Below are 22,856 nucleotides of genomic sequence, written 5' to 3' on the forward strand. Positions count from 1 at the left end.
TATCACAAGTAGCTTTTAGAAGATCATTTTTTTCCTTATATTTTCTTAAAAGTGAGAGTGTGTGTCTTGAATACCTACAATGCTGGACGTTGATTGCAAAGTAATTCAGTTTCTGTGTATTGTTTTTACTTTGATCATCATTATCATTATATTGAAACTGTATGGAGAAGAGTTAGTATCTTACGTGTTCCTCCTCCTCCTCTCACTTATTTTCTTCTCTTTTCTTCCTCTCATGGGCGTGGGTGGGGAGGGAGAAGAAGAGAATGCACAGGATGAAGGAAGGAGTAACGGTGGTCTCTTAGTCTAAGTAGTTGTGTTAGCTGAAGGTGGCGAGGGTGGTGGCTCTCAGGCAGCGACGCTGAGAGGTGCAGACGTGGGAGGAGAGAGCAGCACGACAACACCTCTCTCCGGGCACGTCTCCATCACCCACGCCACGTAGCAAATCAGGTGTTCAGTTTGTATGGTGGTCAGCACGCGCCTCACCCCGCCACGTGCAGCCTCATAACACGCAGCCAAGGCGGCGCACCTCATCCCTTCCCTCCCCATCACTCCCCATGTATTGCCTCGCTCACTCCCCATGCTACTGCCCTACAGGACTCTTTCTCCCCCAGAACTGCCTAATTCACCTCCTCCCACCCACAGCCGCGCTTAAACCACAACCTCCCCCTCACCCCACATACCCGTACACACGCACAACAACCTCGCAACGACCTCACTCAGTCGCTCAAGCACTGCTCACACACACGGAGCTTCTCCCACCCAGTTTCCGAAGTCTGGGCATGTGTGGGTGTGGGTGCGTAGGTGGAACACACACACACACCCTCACACATACTGCTGGTAGGTGACGCTGGGGTACGGGGTGTGCTTGGGCGGTACCAGAGTGCCCCCGTAGCTCCGGGAGGTGTCGGCGCCGTTAGTCGCTCCGGCGTATGTTGGCTCCGTTGCAAAGCCTGACGGGGGGAAGCCGCGAGCCGCTGATGCTGAGGTCTGAGGAGGCGAGGGTTGCGCATGGAGATGTGTGAGGAGCCTGGGGAAGAGAGGGAGGGAGAGAGAGATTCGGTAAGCATTTCTGAATGAGAGTCAACACACACACACACACACACACACACACACACACACACACACACACACACACACACACACGCTCAGAGAGAGAGAGAGAGAGAGAGAGAGAGAGGAGAGAGAGAGAGAGAGAGAGAGAGAGAGAGAGAGAGAGAGAGAGAGATTATGGTCATCATCATTATTTCCTAAGAATTATTAAGCTATTAAAACTAAACACACAGAGCCTGATTCTCTTCCCACTGTTCTTGCTCCTCCTCCTCATTATTATCCTCTTGTTTTTTTTTTTCTTTTCTTTCGTCGGCACCTTGACCTCCTCCTCCTCCTCCGCCTCTACCTCCAGAAATTGTCAAATGCTTCGACTTGTGTTCTGAAGAGGTACTTAAGAGTGAGCATGAAGTTGTGAAGTTGTGATCAAATAACGTCACCCTCGAACTCCTTCCTATTCTTTCTTCTTTCCATGCTCCTTTCGTCTATTCACCTGCCATCCTCTCCTCTCTTATTCTCTTTTTTCACATTTTCTTATATTCTCAACCTTTTTCGTGTCCTACAGTCCCATTTATTAAAAGTTTACCACCTTCTTCCCCAAAACGCGGCAATAGCAGTGCGTTTGGCTTTGTTGAACTGTTGCAAATGAAGTCAATGATGTTACGTTAAAGTATTGCATTAAGGTGTCCTGTGCAAGGGTTTATATTTTGTTGTATATATGGTTGTGGGGACAACGTAGCTTGAGTTCACGGCAAACCTTATCCCTCTTGTTAGGAATGGAATGCTTGCTTTGGTTAATTTTCATCAAGGCAACTTTACTTCAGGTTGATGGTATTTTAGTAAATGGCATTAAGCTTCACGTTTTCCTTTTGCCGTTAAAGAAAATCCATATTAATTTGTGGTAATTTTTCGAACCAATATATCGTGGAGTCTTCCAGTGGTTAATACTAAGTGAATGAAAGCAACTTGTTAGTGTGAGGTGAGGCGAGGGAACACCGAGCACAGTGTTAGTGTTGTTAATGTGGCTGTCCTTGGGTGTTGGTCCACTCACGGGTGTGGTGTTGGAGGGAGAGGTGCTTGTGTTGGGATGGTCCAGATACCTCACACAAAACTGAAGGAGGTTCGAGAAGATCTGGTCCCTGCAGGAAAACACATATCCGTCAATTTGCATTCCCAAAGAAGAGTTTGAAAGTCTGGCCATCTTAATTCCGGACACACCTCTGTTGAACTGTGCGAGTTGCGAGGAGGGGAGAGAGTAAAAACAGGGTTCTACAGTTTATCAGTGAAAGTTTGGAAGATTGTAGTTAAATTTTGTTTATATGACGGAATAAGGGTTGAAAATGAATGGAGATATTTGTGCGAGAGTCCTTGTTGCGTTAAAGGACTCACTCTTCACTTTGTCCTTTCCTCTCTTTCCCTCTCTATGACTTAATCATATTTTCATCCTCTGCGTGGACTCCTAAGTATCGTCAGCACGCTGTGTCTATCATATTTGAGAAAAGACACGTGATGGGAGATGCCCAGTAGCTGTCAAAATGTCTGTTAGATGTTTCACCACAATTATGAGGAGGTCAACCTGTTCATGTGTTTGCTTCGCTTTATGAAGCTCGCGTTGGCGTTGAGCGCAAAGAATGTCTAGCCAATGGAGGGCTGGCGCCACGATAAAGGGGAGCGTCGGTCTGCTCCGGAGAACAACTCAATAGATAACGTTACCCGCGCTTCACTTCTTCGTCTTTTGTAGATACAGGCTCAAGTATGCGTCAGGGAACTATTAGTTACATAGTGTTAAGTGATATGGCATGTGTTCTACTTTCATGAATGTATCAATCGTAACATAAGACCAGTGGAAAGTATCGGTGAGATCAAGTACTACATATTAAAGAAGAAAAAGAAACTAATCAAGGCGGCGTGTCAGTTTGAATGTTCATGTAAATATAAGCCTAAGTAAACAATCTGATAAAGCGTGTTTCACTCTACGCTGTGTATTCATTGAGTCTGCCGTGGTCATTTGAGGACCCTGCCAAGGAAACCCCAGACTATTAAGCTCTGGCGCCCGTACGTAGCGGGGTGGAACGGGGTGTGCCTGCTCTATGAGAGAGGGAGGCAATAATGGAGCTGAAATTGGATTGAAATGAGGCAGGGACGTCCTCACTGAACTCTAAGATTACGTCACATATTGCAAATTGAATTATCTGTGATGCGAGGCGGGGATGTGAGAGCATTTTAGGGCGAGCGTGTCTGTGTTGCTGTGACCAGGTGGTGTTACAGTATCCGCGTCTTGCACGGCACAGAAAGGTCCTTGATTTGTAATAAGGTTGTGTATATGATTAATGGCTCTTCCGAACTTTTAGTCCTGCTCATAACATTATATTTACGGATACTTCCAAAGGTTGTGCGTGTATGTTTATGCATTTATCGGTTTGTGTGTTGAGTGGAGTTGTCAGTCAGGAGTGTTGCCTTTGAAACGGCTCTCCCTGACGTGTCCCCTCTCACTGTCTGGGTCTGCTTTCTTCTTTCTCTGTGTGTTGAGAGAGAGAAGAGGGTGAAAGGTGGACGAACGTGACCACCAGATGTCAGCCCTTCATCTTACACAGACGAGATCAGAAATCAAGAGGGAATCATTCATCAGCCCGTGGCTCCATTTAACCCTTTCACTGCGACACGAAACAATTAGCAGCACCAGAAGCAATGCGTGAAGTCTTTACAAGCATCTAACAGAAAGTGATAAAAAAAGAACAAGTTTTGCAATTTCTTTCCATTTCAAAGATTGGATGTGGCTGTAGAACAAGTCAAGATGTTTCAGAGTGATTGGTAATTAGGGAAGGGTGTACCAAGTGGCAGTCAAAGGGTTAACTCACCCAATGCTCCTTCTCCCAATGCTCGTTCGGCCCCATGCTTCCTCACTCATCTCTCCTCTCTGCACCAAGGAACTTTTCATTTGCATCGCTTTGATTTCAAGCCTGTGTGAAACTTTGCCGGAATTTCTCCGATTTAATTGACTGAAATTGATTATGGCAAGGACTAAATTCGTAGGGAAAAGGTGACAGAAATTTAGTGTGATATTATGGTATTTCTCTCTCTCTCTCTCTCTCTCTCTCTCTCTCTCTCTCTCTCTCTCTCTCTCTCTCTCTCTCTCTCTCTCTCTCTCTCTCTCTCTCTCTCTCTCTCTCTCTCTCACTTGTTCACACACACACACACACACACACACACACACACACACACACACACACACACCATAACTAAAAGAAAAGCAAAATGCATGCAAAGCGTGATATCTGGAGAGAAAAAACAAAGTCTAAGTTAATGAATGAAGAGGGCGAGATAAATACTGTTAATATAATAGTCAAATTTAACAAAAAGAACTACGAGCACTGGGCTGTGACAAGAGAGGGATGGTGCTTTGATAAGTGGAAAACTATGACAAGGGATGGTTGTGACCGTGACAAGGGTAGAATAGTGATTAAACTGGGCTGTGACAGAAGGAAGAGGGTACTGTGATAAGGGGGAGGCGGACCATGACAAGAGCTGGGTGTTAGTGTGACAAGGGACCGTTAAGATCGTGACAAGGACAGCGCAGTGCCAAGGCTGAGACTGGGCTGTGACAGGAGCGAAATTGTGGTGTGATAGGGAAGGCGACGGCGATGACAAAGGATGGGCGGGTTAGAGACAAGGACAAGGGGGGCTGACCATCGCACGTCACTCGATGGTGAGTCTCGGGCGAGCCAGAGCAGGAGAAGCGCGCTGTCTTGACGCGGCTCACATCAGTGGCCTCGCTCTCGTAGGTGACACACGGCAGCCACCCCGAGAACACCTTCTTGAACCCGTTGCGGAACCTGGCGGGGCAGAGAGAGTGGTGGCGATGAGACGAGCTGGCCTGGAAGTGACTGGGATGATTCGCTTGGATTTACACATCAACAGGCTTTGGTGGGCACACTGGAGGGCGGGTCTGTCTGGCCAAGGATACATTAGGACAAAGTGGTGGGGAGTACAGTATAGCATCATTAATATTACACGTGTATAGGTCCATGCTATTAAGGTACAGAAGCATGACGCAGGAGGATATCATAGTGTTGAGAGGTGAGAATGCCATGAAGTTACATAAAGAAAAAAAAAAGTCGATAATTGTTAATATAAGGAAATATTGAAAACATCGAAGGCGACGCCCAGATCATCAGAAAACACTTAACACCGAGCGTGATGTCCCCACACGCTTAGCAGCAGCAGCAGGAGGAAGAGGAGGAAAAGGAGGAGGAGGAGGAGGAAGAGGAGGAGGAAGAGATGGGAAGGAGGAGGAGGAGGAGGAGGAGGAGGAGGAGGAGGAGGAGGGAAGGGAGAAGGGAATTGAGGAGGAGGAGGAGGAGGAGGAGGAACGGAAGAGGAGGAGGAGAAGGAAGAGTAAGAGGTGATGGATATGCAGGAGTTTGAAGGAAAGGAGGGTTGACTGTTGCGACTTGAAGGAAGGAAGCCAAGATGAATGAATAATGAAGGCTTATAGAGATGAAAACGAAAGTTGACGAATACATTGAGTGAAGTGAAAAGGAGAGTGAGAGAAAAAAATAGTAAGAATGGATCCGAAATGTCAAAATAAAATAGTATGAAGTGAAAAAAAAAAAAAAGTGCTTATGAAGTGAGACTGAAGTGTGCGTGAAGAAACAAATGGTGTGGAAGGAAGTGAAGAAGGAAGAGAAGGAGGAGGATGATGGGAGTGTCGAACCTAAACCGAGACGTGACTGATTTATTTATTTACTGCTATTAATTTTCAAGAGTCTCCGCATTCTTCTCCACTCACTTCATGTTTGGTTTCCTGATGCAAGCTATTATTATTATTTTTTAACTCATTTGGGCAAGTATTTATTTTGCAACCTTTGCCTAGTCACATTTTTACGTTACCCTTCAAAACGCTGTGTTTAAGTGACACTAATTTGGTTAGTATATTTTTTTAAGTGTATAGTCGAAAGGTTTCAGATCTTCATATGTGTTTGCAAGGGAGATTTACTGGGGAAGTCTAGTTTATTAGTTTAACTTTTCACCTTGCTTTTTTTTTTCTGTTTAAAGAGATTTCTTCATTATCTTTTCCTCCTCCTCCTCCTCCTTCTCTTCCTCCTCCTCCTCCTCCTCGCCTTCCTCGACGTGTCTCATCTTATCTTCCTTTCACTCATCTTCCTCCTACTTTATTTTATTTATTTAATTTTTTTAGTCATGTTCCATCTTGTCTATACGTTTTTAGTTCGTTTTTATTTATTTATTTATTATTTTATTTATTTATTTTTTATTTATTTATTTTTTTGCCAGCCTTTATTCTTGTGAGTAAATGACACCATCTTACAGCGAGACGCATCTTGTTCTTGTTGTTGTTCTTTTCTGTTGTTAGACTCAGCTCAGGTCTTTTCCTCGTGATGTGCTCCTCCTCCTCCTCCTCCTCCTCCTCCTCCTCCTCCTCCTCCATATCCTTAGGTCTTTTTTCAAACTTTTTCACGTTCTTACTTTTATTTATGCTGCTTTAAATCTATCTAGCTCCTTCACTATAGTGTCTTATTCTTTCGTCCTCCACCCTCCACATCCTCCTCCTCCTCCTCCTCCTCCTCCCCCCACAGTGAAGTGAGACATGTTGGCCTCTTTCTTCCCCCGCGGTGACTCGCTTTTCACACCTAAAAGTCGCCTTATTTTTTCTTTTATTTCTGTGGTTGAGTTACATTGCCGTTCCCTCTCCTTCACGTTATGTATTCTCGTATTTATTTCTCCATTTTTTTGTCTTTTATTTCACTTGTCTCTCTTGGTGGTGGCATTCGTGAGGGTACTGTTGGTTTAGAGGGAGGTCTTGTGCGTTAGTTATTCAGTTAGTTATTCCTTTCTTGTTTTTTTATTGTGGTTCGTTTAAAATCTCCGCTGCGTCCCTCCTGTTGCTCTGTCTGCCCACTGTTCTCGAGGATAATTTTAATGTGGAACCAGAAAAAAAAGTAGGACCAGTGTACGTTTAAGGATAAATAAACATGAAAGAGAAAAAGAAGAACCAAGATAAAAAAAAAAAAGAGAAAATTCACTACATGTACGAAGATAAATGACATGAACTGGAGAGCGAAATGAGTGAACGAAGGAAGGAAAGAAAGAAGGAAGGAAGGGAGGGATGAAGTACCCGGGGGTAAAGAGAAGAACCACAGAACAGATATTAAACGAAGGGAACAAGAAAGGACGTGGACTCTAGCCATACATACAGAGAGGGGAGGAAGTGTTAGGATCAGTCGTATCGCAACCCTCGCAGACACAGAGAAAACACCCTCTTGAACCCATTACGAAATCTGCAGGGGAAGAGAGAAGGGGAAAATTAATAGAACAAGAGAATAGGAAGGAAGGAGAGAAGTGCTGATGATGGGGAAAAATAGGGGAGAAAGATAATTATAGCCAAAAATAGATGTTAGAAAGGTATTGTAATAGTTAATTAGTCCAGAGAGAGAGAGAGAGAGAGAGAGAGAGAGAGAGAGAGAGAGAGAGAGAGAGAGAGAGAGAGAGAGAGAGAGAGAGAGAGAGAAAGCGCTCAAAATACAGACAGATAGACAGACAGACAGACAAAAAGAGAAAACAGGGACACTTATGGAAGAGAGAGAAGGTACGGGTGCAAATCTGAAAAAAAAATATACATAAGGTTTAGGACAATAATAATAAGGAAAAAAAAATACACCTGAGGAAGAGATACAAGAAACAAAACGAACTGAGGAGAAACAGTAAAACCAAAAGATATACAAGAACAGAAATAAATGGCGGGAAGGCTGTAAGAGAAAGACAGGGCGTGGAAGGAAGGTTCAGGAAGGAATTGAATAACCAGAAGGGAGAGAGAGAGAGAAAAAAATAATAAGAAACCAGGAAATAGACCATAAAGAAGCGAACACCAATCCATTACAAAAGAGAGAGAGAGAGAGAGAGAGAGAGAGAGAGAGAGAGAGAGAGAGAGAGAGAGAGAGAGAGAGAGAGAGAGAGAGAGAGAGAGAGAGAGAGAGAGAGAGAGAGAGAAAACGCAAAATCAGATGGCCAGTCAAAGGGGAAACGTAGATAAATAGACTGACAGATAACAGTATATACAAAACACTGACGAGAGAGAGAGAGAGAGAGAGAGAGAGAGAGAGAGAGAGAGAGAGAGAGAGAGAGAGAGAGAGAGAGAGAGAGAGAGAGAGAGATGGGGGGGAGAGCCTTACCTGTTGTTGAGCCAGCAGTAAATCATTGGGTTGTACATGGAATTTGACATCGCCAGCCAATAAATAGCTAGATAAGTCTCTTGGATAAACTCGTAGTGCGCTATCTCCGGCATCTGATTGGTGGTTGGCCGGGCGAGGCGAGGCATGGGTGAGGGCAAGGCAAGAAGAGAATTATGGGTAAGTTTGTTTTGAGTTGTATGTGTGTTTTTAGTATCGTTTTAGTTGTTATATCATGTATTTCTCTTCCTCTTTCTTCCTCCTCCTCCTCCTCCCAGACACTCACCAGGTTGGAGAGGATGAAGTACATATGGTAGGGCAGCCAACACACAGCGAAGATTGTCACCACCACGATCATCATCTTCACTACCTGTGCACGGAAGAAACTTGTGTAGAATCGCGCCTTTCCCTGTAACATTCTCTCCTCCTCCTCCTCCTCTTGCTCCTCCTCCTCCTCCTCCTCCTCCTCCTCCTCCTCCTCCTCCTCCTCCTCCTCCTCCTCCTGCTCGTAACTCAAGGTGAGGGAACAAAAAGAGGGCGAGAGTCCACTCTTGAGGAAATAAATGTATAAAGATTTATCCTGGAAGTGTTGATTCGCGGGTACTCTTGATTACGAGAGAGAGAGAGAGAGAGAGAGAGAGAGAGAGAGAGAGAGAGAGAGAGAGAGAGAGAGAGAGAGAGAGAGAGAGAGAGAGAGGTGGGGGATGGGAGGTTCTGGTGATGGAGGAGGAAACATTAATTTAACGGATGGTTGGAGAGAACCTCAGACCGGCTGCTCGTTGGCGAATTAAAGTGAATGAGAAAGAGGAGCAGGAGGAGGAGGAGGAGGAGGAGGAGGAGGAGGAGGAATACAAATGTCAATACAAGAGTCTCCTTCCTGGATTAGTAATAGGAGATAATGGCTCGGTACTAGTATTCTCTCTCTCTCTCTCTCTCTCTCTCTCTCTCTCTCTCTCTCTCTCTCTCTCTCTCTCTCTGGTAAGTGATCCTGAACAAGAATTTTAAACTCTTCGGTACAAACTACTATTACTGTTCTCCTCCTCCTCCTCCTACTACTCCTCCTCCTCCTCCTCCTCCTCCTCCTCCTCCTCCTCCTACTACTACTACTACTACTACTACTACTACGTTGTCTCACCTTCCTCTTGGACTTGATGCTCTCCACCTGGCGGGGCGTCTGCTCTCCGATGCTACGGCTCCCCCACAACGTAAGCCCGATGCGCACGTAAGTGAAGCCCATGCAGGTGAGCGGCAGGATATAGGTCAGCACCATCAGCACCACTGTGTGTCTGCGGCGGGAGGAGAAGGGCGACTCAGAAGGGTGTAGAGAAGGGGCGTTAGAGGATACAGGAGAGGTACAGAGAGAGGAACTGCAGGGATGTGGTTGAAGTGTTCTTGGTGAGGGGAAGAGAAGGAGGGAGGGTTTGTGGTGTTAGAGAGGGGGAAGGAGAAGGAAGGGGAGGCAAGAGAGGGGGAAGGAGAAGGAAGGGGAGGCAGTCTTGGGGTCAGAAAAGATGCGAAAAATTTGAATTGCATGTTTTATTTTGTTTTATTTATTATTTATTTTTTTTTTAGGTTCTTTGCGGCATAAATTGAGACTGGAGGCTTTAATGGGCGAGCGGGGCAGCGTGCGCATGGCCGCCTCGCAGGAAATATTGCCTTAATTACTGAACTGACTTGACGCACATGCCGGATTACACACACACACACACACACACACACACACACACACACACACACACACACACACACTTGCTCTCGCGTGTTCATGCAGTTCATTTAATTGGAGGCCCGAGAAGTGAAAGACAAACAACTAACAGTGAATAGTTGACGAAGAACAAACACAGACTTCCTGGAAAATGGGGTCAGCGGAAGCTCTTGACATCCAATACTTAACTTTTCCAATAACTGCCTCTTTCTGAATTGCCTCATTATAAATACTTTTTGTAATTATGATTTCTTAACGCTATGTGCCTTCGTTATTGGCAATTTGAATTTCATATATTCTTTTCTATTCTATTTATTTCAGTTTCTCTCAATATTCCACTCTACCCCATTGAATCCATTACGGTATGCGACATTTCGAATCAAAATCAGACTAAAATCATGCTGCACTTCATTTATGAGTGTTTTGGCATCTGCTGTTTACATTACCGTCTCTTACACATCGATTTTTCCATTAGGACGCTTGATTCCGGCCCGGTGAATGTGTGAAAGTAAGTTACTAAGTCTTTAACTGGCGTCAGAGTTACAAGTGACGCAAACCTTTCCTGGAAACACTCCCCAGCTGCAGCCTATTGAAACCAAAGACTGTTGATTTCCTTTGTGCTTGGTTCAGCTTTGTTATTTTATATTTGTGTGTGTGTGTGTGTGTGTGTGTGTGTGTGTGTGTGTGTGTGTGTGTAATTAGTTATACTACATATTTAAATGGAGATGTATGGTGTACTGTGGTATTGTAGGGTAACTATTTATGTTTGTATGTTTGTATGTATGTATGTATGTATGTGTCTATCTATCTGTCTATCTATCAGCCCATCTATCTGTCTATCTATCTGCCTATTTCTATCTATATCTATCTCTCATCTCTCTGCCTATCTATCAGCCTATCTATCTATCTATATCTATCTATCTATCTATCTGTGAGCGTGCATTTCAATTTCTCTGGGTTATGTGTGATATTATTCTCAAGTCCATCAAAGTAAAGAAAACCATAATACCCCCACAGCTTTACAAGAAGTAGTTCGTGTAGGCCTGCTGGCTTCTCGCAGCTTTTGTCCTTATGTTCTTGTGTAATTATAAAAACCAAACCAACATCAGCTAACCTCAGAAGTGTAGACCTAGAAATGTGCTTATGTGGACAGCCAAGGAGGAGAGAAAGGTCAGAACATCAGGACTATACTTAGACATCAGAACTACACACTTAGAGGCAAGGAGAGAAAGCTCATTCTCTTTACAAGAACGTACAGTATCGTATGGGAAGGTTAACTCATTCACTACCTACACACGACGCCCATACTTCATAAAACCATTAGTCAAAATACGTGTTGATATACTAACTGTACTGAGTGACCAACTTCATTATGAAAAATGTCACCCAAAACGTAATAGAATCATTAATTCATATCCAGAATGTAATGACACTGATTCCTTGTGTGTGTGTGTGTGTGTGTGTGTGTGTGTGTGTGTGTGTGTGTGTGTGTGTGTCCGTGCGTGACCATGAATATTGTCGGAATACCTAGCGCATGCATAATAATTCTCTCTCTCTCTCTCTCTCTCTCTCTCTCTCTCTCTCTCTCTCTCTCTCTCTCTCTCTCTCTCTCTCTCTCTCTCTCTCTCGTCCCCAGTCTGCCTCTTAAATAGGCCAAGAACACACCAAATGAAGCACACAGAGCCTAGTGAAGTAATGAGTAGATGCAGAGTGGTACAGCAAGGGAACGTGAAGGAAAGAAAACGTGAGGGAGAGAAATCAGGAGGGGAGAACCGTAAATGGGGAGAATATGGCTTTGGAATGTCGCCTTGAAAGAGTGTCAGGGTGGACGGGTTAAGTGGTGAGAGAGAGAGAGGGAGTGTGTGAGAGAGTGAGAGTATTAACACAAACCAAATGACAGTCTCCCCTCGCAGCTTCACCTCTTACTCCAATTTCAGATCTTTTTTTTTCTCTCTCTCTTTCTCTTTCCCTCTTTTTCCACTTCTATTTCGCGTTTTTATTTTCATTTTGCTCACAGTACAGATTGGGGTAGATTGTTGTCCCTCTTCCTCTTCCCCTCCCCTTCCCCTCCTTCACTGTCACTCATCCCTGACTCTCCCCTCCCCCATTAACTATCCTGCTCCATTTCCCCCCTCCTCTCTCTCTCTCTCTCTCTCTCTCTCTCTCTCTCTCTCTCTCTCTCTCTCTCTCTCTCTCTCTCTCTCTCTCTCTCTCTCTCTCTCTCTCTCTCTCTCTCTCTCTCGCTTTTTTGTCTCCCTTTATTTTTTACTTGTCTGTTTCACTCGTCGCTCGTGACTTTTTATGTCCTTTCCTCCTCCTCCTCCTCCTCCTCCTCCTCCTCCTCCTCCTCCTCCTCCTCCTTCTCTGTGTGTGCTCATAATTCATCGTCCTCTTCCCCTCATCTTCCCTCCTCTGTTTCCTCCCTGCCTTCCTTCTGTCCTTTATCTCTCCTCTCTTCTCTCCTTTCCTCCTTTTTATCTTCTCCATTTTCTCCAGTCTGTTCATGTTTTTATATCGATAGTTTTGTCTCAATTCCCTCTTTTTTTCTGTTCTTTTTCCTCTTTCTGTTATACTCTTTTATTGACGTGAGCTGATTTTTTTTTTTCATTTTCTTGTATATTTTTTTTTCTTTTTGCATTTTTCATTGTGTTCTCATTCCATCTTCCTTTTTCTCCTTTTTACTATTTTGATCTTTTCAGTTGTGTTCTTTTCCTCGTCTTTCCAACTCTCTTATCGTTTCCTCATTTCTTCTTTTGCTTTTCCCATCCCTCTCTTTGTCTTTTTTTCTCATCTCTCTCTCTCTCTCTCTCTCTCTCTCTCTCTCTCTCTCTCTCTCTCTCTCTCTCTCTCTCTCTCTCTCTCTCTCTCTCTCTCTCTCTCTCTCTCTCTCATCTGTTTTATTCAGTTATTTCTTTTGTACATTCCCCTCCCCTCCTCTCCTCTCCTCTCCTCTCTTCTCTCCTCTCCTCTCCTCTCCTCTCCTCTCTCTCTCCCCTCCCCTCCCCCTCCCCTCCCCTCCACTCCCCTTCCCTCCCCTCTCCTCTCCTCTCCTCTCCTCTCCTCTCCTCTCCTCTCCTCTCCTCTCCCTTCCCCTCCCCTCTTTCCCGAGGCTGACACAATCACAGGCAGGTCTTGGCAATGGTCTTGAGGGACAAAGCCGCACCTTCCTTTCAAGGGGGAAGCGTGGCGTTGGATTGCCTCGCGTGGACCCGAGAGGAGGCCCTGCGTGCTGAAGGACTGGTACGCTGCATTGGACGAGGAGGAGGAGTAGGTGGTGGTGGTGGTGGTGGTGGTAGAGACGGTGGCATTGTGTAAGTGCATGGAAACGCAGGGAAGCAGATTATATAAGTGGCCTTTTGAGCTCTCCAGTGGTATTACGGGGCGGTGTGGTAATTGCAGCGTAGTGCTGCGTGGGAGGTGTGAGGTGCATGGGGTGATGGGGAGTGAAATGGAGGAGGAGGAGGAGGAGGAGGAGGAAGAGAAGCTGCAGGGAATGTAGGAGGAGATGGAGGAGGGAATGTTGCGTGGCTCTTCACGCGACGGTATGTTAATTGGTTTCCAGACATGCAGTGTGTGTTTATACTGAGAGAAAAATTGTTCATTGCTTCTCTGTTCCACCCTTACTGGTGCCGCCTGTGTCCTGCATCGCATCACACTCACACACACACACACACAATAAAAATAAATAACAGTGATTCTCAGGTGACCGGTGGGTGGAAAAACGGTGAAAGAGGAGCAGCGGCACGAGGGCATCACACAGACAACATCCACCTTTGTCCTTTAGGTGGCAGAATGGTATAATTTCTCTTTCTCTCATCTAAGACAAATGTGAGGCATGAAGATGAGATGTTCGTGAGCTGTTGAATTGTCAGCTTTCATCACTAAATTACAGTAAAACACAAATAACAGATAAGTAATAATAATAATAACTACGTCGTAAGTAAAGAGGTGGTTCATACAAATTACGGCAAAGATTAACTTGTCAACTGAAACGACGACAGGAGGTGATTGAAGCCGCTGTACAGGTTTTAATATATGAAACACATGCCCCCCTCCCCCACACACACACACAGTCGCGGGCGTGGCCTGTGGTGACGCAGACAGGCCACGCCACGTTAATACTTCACCGGGTCAGAGTCAATCCGTGTCACTGCGAATGAGTTGCAGGGCGGGGATTGTAAAAAAGACCTCGTCCCAATACCAGAAGGACCAGACACGGGCCGACATAACACACACACACACACACACACACACACACATGGAAAATTTACGGCACCAGGGACCAAGAAAGGAGGACAGAGCGGGACAGACGAGATCCTTCATAAATCCAGACGGACGGTAGGATAGAAACGGGCGTAATTCTTGATTTATGGAAAACACGAGAATGAGACAAAGAACTTAAAGATAATGGAGGGAGTGACGCTGAGGCAGAGCATGACTGGGATTCATAGCGTGAGGGGGAAGGGGAGGAGAGGGAGTAAAGGAGAGGAGAGGAGAGGAAGGTATAGAGGACGAAAGGGAAGAGAGGGAAAGCGTTAGTGTGTGATCAAGGGATAAGGTGTGTGTGTGTGTGTGTGTAGTGAACGCGTGCGTGCGTGCTTAACCCTATATATTTCTGTCATCTTCCTTTGCTCTCTCTCTCTCTCTCTCTCTCTCTCTCTCTCTCTCTCTCTCTCTCTCTCTTCTCTCTCTCTCTCTCTCTCTCTCTCTCTCTCTCTCTCAACACGCACCGCTGCCCAAGAAAATTAAATTGCCGTATTCTTCTCATATTTCGTAGTATTTATTAATATTTCGTGGCTTTCTTTTATTTATTTGTCATTTCGTCATTTCTTTCAGTTCAGTAATGGAATGTTTTCAGGAGATATGAAATTAACTTTTTTTTTTTTTCAGATGCACTTTTAATGGTATTGAAACGCTCCGGATTTCAGTCCCAAGTGGCGGAATAGTTCATGCATTTCCAGATTCTTGTTACTTAATTCTGTAACTCTCTCTCACCCTTTCCATGTTGTCGTCGCGTTTTTGCAACGTAATGAAAATGGGTGCTGGAAAAGTCGTATTAAAAAATTCTGTTGGCATGCTTGAAATAAAAGAGTTGAATTTTGGTCTGTTTAATCATGGTCGGAAAATTCTTATGAAGTTCTGTTACTTTGTGTGCGTAAAATTTGTTTTCCATCTTTCATTTTTTTTTTTTTTTTGTTTGTTTGTTCCTGCATCAGGTGTAAAAATTGGCAGTATTTTATTTACCTGGCTGGATTATATATTAATAAGTCAGATATAAAAATTCTCTTGAGTTTTAGTACCTAACTTTATTATACCATACCCTATCAAGTACATAAAAGTTGCCAAAATTTTTACCTGACGTTATTACATTTCAGCATAACATTGAATATACCGGGAATAAAAAAAAAAAAAAAAAGATAACCAGGATTTTATTTTGCATATTAATTCGTGAGATATAACGGCTATATATATATATATATATATATATATATATATATATATATATATATATATATATATATATATATATATATATATATATATGACCGTTACATTTCAGTATATCAATCACGTATTATAAATTCGCACATAAAGAAGACCGAGAAACATACCATAAAACAAGAAACAAAAAAAAAAAAACATATTGTGACAGTTACACACACACACACACACACACACACACACACACACACACACACACACACACACACAAACACACACACACACACACACACACACACATTCCACCCAAAGAAGACACGAGGAACCACAAGGAGGGACCTAAACACCAAACAACAATAAGACAACCACAGTTACTCACACGTATTCAGATTGACTCTCTCCCTGGTCACCATCCGGCCAGGCAGCGTAGCAGACGATCCTCTCCCCCCCGGCGTAGCTGAGGGTGGCGGTGGTGAAGTAGATGAGGTTAGGAAGCGACAGGCAGACGGACGAGACCCATATCCACACCACGATGAGAATGGTGGCTTTCCTCCCCATGCGTGGCCGGAGCGGATGCATGATGGCAATGTATCTGGGGAGGGAGAGAGAGAAGGGGTTGTGAGTTGAGGAGCAAAAGATATGTAAAGTCTTTTTCATATAGTTTTCGTTGTTTGTAGATGTTGTTATTATTGTTATTTACTATCATTATTATTAGTATCATTTCACTTCTAATGTCATCACTACTATTACTACTGTTATTGCTGCTACTACTACTACTACTGCTACTACGACTACGACTACGACTACGACTAATAATAATAATAATAACAACAGTAATACCTTTCATACAAAAATAGTCTCTCACATATTAGAGACATTTGAGATAATATCACTACTAATTTTACTACAACCATCCCACGGTTTTTTTTTCTTTTTTTATTTATGTTATTACTGGCCACCACACTGCGGGGAACTCGTAGCCATAATCCCTAACCACAGCCCGTCTGGTGGCGGCGTCATTCAGATTGCAAATGTAAACAAAAAAGGTAACTGCATCACAGTAGATATTTACATTCACGTGGCGCTCGCCAAAACAATATTCCCTTGAGTTCTGTGTGCTTATCTTGTTATCTGTCACAATTTATGGATCTGATACATATCATCCTCCTAACTTTTCCTCTGTGTGTGTGTGTGTGTGTGTGTGTGTGTGTGTGTGTGTGTGTGTGTGTGTTTCTATCTGGTAAACGAATGTCATGAAAAAAAAAATATATTGTCACTATGATACTAAAATTTTTCACTGAAAGTAAAATATTTAGGTACTTTTCAGAGAGAGAGAGAGAGAGAGAGAGAGAGAAGAGAGAGAGAGAGAGAAGAGAGAGAAGAGAGAGAGAGAGAGAGAGGATGCTAGTATTTGTGGATTAAGAAACCGGAAGTATTTAGATGGACAAACAAATCTCATCTGCAAATAAAAGCCTCGTTCCATGTATTAATCCTTCCAATTATAAATTACCATAACAGATCAAACTTTACTAACTTATTTTACCCTTGTTTTTTTCTTGTTTTTTTTTTTTTTTTTCTCTAAGTCTCTTCCACTTTCGTCAATTGCCTTTACAATCATTAATGTTTCTTTAGGACCTGTCTTTACTGCCATTAATTTTCCCACGTCCTTAACCACCTATTCCCCTTCATTAATATAGCGTTGTGTGTGACTCCATGCTGCACACTTGGTAAAATAAAAAAAAAATAGTGCATAGATCAATTTAGTTATTGCTTTGGCCACCACTAACCGGAGCACCATTGTCTTGTGTCTTGGTTATTACAGCCTTCACTGAATCTCCTCCTCCTTCTCCTCCTCCTCCTCCTCCTCCTCCTCCTCCTCCTCCTCCTTCTCCTCCTCCTCCTCCTCCTGCTCTGAGCGTCACTCGAATTCGCTTCCTCCTCTCTCCTCCTCCTCCTCCTCCTCCTCCTCCTCCTCCTCCTCCTCCTCCTCCTCCTCTTCCTGGCCCGTCACGTTGCTGTCACTCACCCAGGCAATTACACGAGCATGAGAGAGAGAGAGAGAGAGAGAGAGAGAGAGAGAGAGAGAGAGAGAGAGAGAGAGAGAGAGAGAGAGAGAGATTGAATACCTCACTTGTAAATTATCCGATTGCAATTCAGAGAGAGAGAGAGAGAGAGAGAGAGAGAGAGAGAGAGAGAGAGAGAGAGAGAGAGAGAGAGAGAGAGAGAGAGAGAGAGAGAGAGAGAGAGAGAGAGAGAGAATGGATTCTCACACGAAATTACTACGGTTCCTTTTTTTTCTCTTTTTTTTTGTTCATCTATTAAATGTTATAGATAAGAATTTTGCTGGGATGACCTAGAGCAGACGGGCAGCTGATAGAGATGACTGAGAGAGGTCTTCATTTTGCAGTGACAACTTATAAAATGATAATAGTGATGATGATAATGATGATGATGATGTTATTGTGTACATTCTTACGAAAATCATTACACAAGCTTCATTTTCCGTTGCTCCTGTGGTGACATGCAGAAGTTGAATAAATTTCTTGTGGATCTCATTATCTCTGACGTAACGTAAGAAAATGCCATCTTCTCCGTGTCTTCTTGATATGTATGTTGAAATTAAGCCTTATTTTCTCTTTTAATTAACGCCGATGGTATTTATATCCCTTCGTGTGTGTCTCTCATTTAAAGAAACATGTAAGTAAATATCATGTTTCCTGTGTCTTCTTGATAGGTATGTTGAAACTAAACCTCTTTTTTTTTTTTTTATCCTCTTATGTCTCTCTCAGCTAAAGAAACAAGCAGTCGTGACCCAGAATTCTGTTTAGTTTTCTTCTCTGTAGCCACTCTGCTTCATAATTCCCTTCTTAACGTCTGCTGTAGCTCAGTGTTTGTGTTTCTCATATGTAAGAAAGAAAAAAGGGCCTAGAATTATGTTAAGTTCCCATCACTCCAGCAACTTAGCCTCCCGTGTGGTGAAAGGCAATTAGGAAGAAAGCCACATTAGTGAAATTAGGAAGCCTATCAGTTATCCCTCCTGTAATTAGTGAGTGACGCAGGAAGCCAAATATATTGTACGTACCTCATCCCCACCCATCCTTTACCCTGCCCAGCTTTCACCACTCACTACCCTCCGCTTCCTGCCTTTTCTCCTCCTCCTCCTCCTCCTCTCCTCCTCCTCCTCCTCCTCCTCCTCCTCCTCCTCCTCCTTTCTGTCCTCTATTTCCTCCTGCTTTTCCTGCCCTTTCTTCTTCTTCCTCTTATTTAACTAACATTTCAACCTCTTCCATTGCTTCCACTCTCTTCCATCTCTTTCCTTGTCTTTCTTTTCTTCATTTTCTTCGTTGTATCCTTATTGCATCTTTTCCTATCTGTCTCATTCTTCCCACCTCCGTTGCTTTTGTTTCTCACTATTTTGTTTATTACTGTTTCCTTCTTTTGTTCTGTTCATTTTTCCAGCTCATGTTTCACTCTTATTATTTACTCGTTTCTTTCCGTCAATCCTCATGATTTTATTTCTGAGCTTGCATTATTCCGCTTAATCCACCTTCGTTATTGTGTGTTGCCAGTTTTACATCCCTCATATCACTCCACACTCACACATATCACTCCACATTTTTATTTATTTACCGTGTTCTCTTCTTATTTTTATCTTACATCTTGCCTCTTATCTTGATGTTCACCTCTCTTTCTCACTCTCTCTTTCCTCCCAATGACAGGTATGCTCCCCCTACCTGTGGAAACTCTCCCGAGCAAGACTGTGTTTGGGGAGGAAGATTGTGGGTCGAGTGACGAGAGTATGAGAAGAGTGGTTAAAGGTAAGATGTTGTATGTGACTAATTTTGTTGTGATGGTGTTATATTTACTATTTTTGTCGGAAAACCATTTCTGTATAGGCTCATTGTGTGTGTGTGTGTGTGTGTGTGTGTGTCACGTGCCGGTCGTTCAAGGTCATCGTCGTCCACGGGGAAATTACCACACACACACACACACACACACACACACACACACACACACACACATTCCTAATAACCTAAGGGACCAGGTGCTCTTGTTTCCCTGCAATTGAAGGCAAGAGATTCCGCCACATGACACCTCCAGCTTGAGTTCGGTTCGGTTCGTGGTGTTTTATGCATTAAGCCTTCCATTATCACACGGTTTCAATGCTACATGAAAAAAGGCATTGATTATTACCCGGAATGGAGGAAAAAAAGGTATATCGATAGTGCATAAGTGTCTAAAATAATTTCCTGAAGTTATGAGCCTAAGAATAAAGTAAAATCAGTATCAAGTTACGAAGCTGATAAAGAGCCACGATTCTTGACGTCTTCCTTGCTTTCAACTCCTCGCGTCCTGTTGCTTTCCTCGTCCAGTCATAATCTTGTGTGTTGTGATAAAAAAAAAAAAAAGCCTGGAGTATTTTTTTTTTTTTTCCTTTTTCTAGCACTAAAGGTTGTCGGATTCTTGACGTCTTCCTGTCCCTCCAACTCCTCGCATCGTGTTGCTCTTTTCTTCCTCCCATAATCTTATATTGGAGTTTTATGACAAAGAAAAAAAAACGCTTGATGCATTTTTCGTTTCATTGAAGATCGACGGAATAATTCCACCTTTTTCCTTCGTTGTTTTTATCATATCGTTTGGGGACATTCCAGCTTTATTAAATGGAAAAGAAAAGAGCGTATTTTTCCCTGGCCTTCAATAAATATGATAATGTCCAGGCGGGAAGTTCTCAACATGTAAATTTGCTCCATAATATAAATCAATATAGGGCTGAGTTAGATAGGACGGATCAGCGTCACAGATAATATTGTAGTACGTGCAGGAGGGCGCCTCGGGAATACTACGATGGTTCCCCTAGTAGGCAGTGGCGTGCCCTGCCTCCTCTGTGGCGCGGACATGCAAGTCTTGAGTAAAAGGAGTAATGGTCTGGGTTTTCTTGTTCACATTGATGGATAGGAACACTTACGATGATAATGTTACAGTGGTGAGCATTGTGTTGCTGCCTTCACTTAGAGAAATAAGATCCTTTGCACTTAGAGACCCAGATCGTCTTCACTTAAATAAAGCTCCATTCACAAAAAAAATAAATAAATAACCTTCATGTAGAGAAATACTTATCCCTTAACAAAGATAAAGTCACCTTCACTCGGAGAAATAAATCACTCCACAGGGAGAGATAAAGTTTTCTTCACGTAAAGCAGTAGTACCAAAAGTCCACATAGGTAAAATAATTTCACTCTCCTGATTTATATGCACTAAAAATAGCATCATTAAGCCGCGGATCTCTTCTCCTCTCATAAGGAAGCAGAATAGTTCAGTGATAACCTTCAGCGATTTTTTTTTTTTTTTGTCATACATTTTCACTCCTTACGTTGCTCCCGACACTCCTCCGCCTTGGCCTATCACACACTGAGCAACCTTTTTTCCCTCGTGACATTTTGTGCGATGAAAAAAAAAAGCACGAAAAGTGATGGTAATATTTTAGTGCTGGTTATTTCATATATGCGATTTTTTCCCCTCCCACGACGAGACTTTCCATAACACCTCGTCAACGCTCCTCTTCCTCCTCCTCCTCCTCCTCCTCCTCCTCCTCCTCCTCCTCCTCCTCCTCCTCCTCCTTCCCCTCCCTCCGTCCGCCTCTCACACGCACCCTTATTAGCATCAAAACACATTCTGGTGAGCTGTTGACGCTTAAACAATTTTTCCGACTTCTCCAGATTCCTAAAATAGTGTCGGAAAGGAAGAGTGGAAGGAAAGAATGTCAGGTAATTTCCAGCAATATATTGAGGCGTTTTCGTTAATGGACTCCGCTCTCTATCTGATTTTTGTTATTTCTACGACTTGAGCTGTTTCAAAAGAGTATTAGTGTCTTCAAAATTAAACTAAATATTTTTACTGATACTTCTTTTTTTTTTTTTTCGGGGAAGCGATATATTTAGAAAGCCTTTTGACTTCTCTTTCGTGTCCCAAGTCCAGATTCCTTAACACGTACGAAAAAAAGGAAGAAAAATAAATGTCACTCTCCATTTTTTTTTTTTTCCCTCTCCCGGTGAACCTGAAGGGAAAGTAGCCACTGGATGGTGAAATGGGGAAGAATTGATCACCAGGGAGACGCTTGCTGGTTATGATGTGATGGTGCAAGTGAAGTGAACAGGAACGTTAAAGGAAAAAGATGTTATAGTGGGGCAGAATTTTTTTTTTTTTTTTTTTTTCGTTTCTCCGCGTCCCTCTAATCACCTCCCGTCACCTTCTTCCTCACCTTCACATTCCTCGGTATTATTATTTCCGCCACAGTATCGTCCCTTAGTTCTCTCATCCCTCCCCTTTCCTCTCTCACAGATAATGTTACGTCTCATCATTAACCTTTTCCCCCTTCACCATTTCTCTAAGCTTCATCTTCTCACCGTCACCTTTCCAGCATCCCTTCATCTTCCCCCATCTTCCTCACCACCTTTGCCTTTTTCGTTCCCCCCCCACAATCTACACCTATCTTCTCCTATTCTCCTAGACTATCTATCTCTATCCTTCCGTCACTTTTCCGTCACACCGTAAGACCAGCACATGTTACGGAGCACCCACACCTTCCCACGTCCCTCACTTCCCCACACCCTGTGATTAGAGAAAATTGTGACAGATTATGCTTTTCCAGATCTCATTTTTCTCTTGTTTCTCTTACGCTTTCTTTATTTTTTTTTATTTTTATCTCTATTTCAGCATATCCTTTCCTTCAACTTCTTTCCTTCTTCTTTCTATTTCACAGTTCATTTTTCGTTTCTCCTCTTCTTAATTTACTTCCTTTTCTTCGTCGTCATCTTATTTTTTCCTGTTCGTCTTTCTCCTCAGTCTTAATCTTGTTATTTTCTCCTCTAGATTAACCATTTCTCCTCTTCCTTCCTCTCCTCTCCTCTCCTCTCCTCTCCTCTCCTCTCTGCTCTTCTTCCCTGCAGCCATCTCTCATTCCCCCGCCTCATCCCACCCGCCTCTCCTGTTTCCTCCCTTCCATTCCTGCACTTTCCCCTTTTCCTTGCGTCCATCTCCTCTCCTCTCTTCTCTTCTCCCTCCCTGCATCCATCTCTCATTCCTCCGCCTCATCCCAACCGCCTCTCCTGTTTTCTCCCTTCCATTCCTGCACCTTCCCCTCTTCCTTGCGTCCATTTCCCTCTCATCATCTATAGATCTTATCGCAGGGCAGCAGCGAGGCTGTTTGATACTCGTGCAAGGGATCGGAACCTGTAATAGCCTTTAAGTGGAACCCTAACACCCCACGACGCAGGAGGAGGAGGAGGAGGAGGAGGAACAGGTAGTGGTGATGAAGGAAGAGGAGGAGGAGGAAAAGAGCGGCTTGATAATAATATGAAGTTGAAGTGGTAACGGGCTCCTGGGTTCAATGAAAGGCTAAATAAATGAAGATGTCTCTCTCTCTCTCTCTCTCTCTCTCTCTCTCTCTCTTCTCTCTCTCTCTCTCTCTCTCTCTCTCT

At 43.5% G+C, this 22,856-nt stretch overlaps 2 protein-coding genes across 7 annotated transcripts in view; one reads left to right on the forward strand and one right to left on the reverse strand.

The window, feature by feature from the left end:
- The window catches only part of LOC135110131 (tachykinin-like peptides receptor 99D), a 16,146-nt gene extending 111 nt beyond the window's left edge, over positions 1-16,035 (reverse strand). Inside the window, 8 exon segments of the mRNA XM_064022086.1 lie at positions 1-921; positions 923-1,000; positions 1,002-1,027; positions 4,735-4,880; positions 8,235-8,347; positions 8,518-8,601; positions 9,367-9,517; positions 15,758-16,035. The exon segment at positions 1-921 is cut by the window's left edge and continues 111 nt beyond it. Coding sequence (XP_063878156.1) covers positions 823-921; positions 923-1,000; positions 1,002-1,027; positions 4,735-4,880; positions 8,235-8,347; positions 8,518-8,601; positions 9,367-9,517; positions 15,758-16,035 — 975 coding nt within the window. The 3' untranslated portion in view covers positions 1-822.
- The window catches only part of LOC135110554 (uncharacterized), a 243,583-nt gene that overhangs the window by 69,891 nt on the left and 150,836 nt on the right, over positions 1-22,856 (forward strand). For all 6 annotated transcript variants that reach the window (XR_010273311.1, XR_010273310.1, XR_010273309.1 and 3 more), the window contains exon 3: positions 19,098-19,196. The gene's annotated coding sequence lies outside the window, so the exon portion shown is untranslated. The remainder of the gene's footprint in view (positions 1-19,097; positions 19,197-22,856) is intronic.

This window comes from Scylla paramamosain, chromosome 20 (assembly GCF_035594125.1).
Source record: "Scylla paramamosain isolate STU-SP2022 chromosome 20, ASM3559412v1, whole genome shotgun sequence".
Lineage (NCBI taxonomy): Eukaryota > Metazoa > Arthropoda > Malacostraca > Decapoda > Portunidae > Scylla > Scylla paramamosain.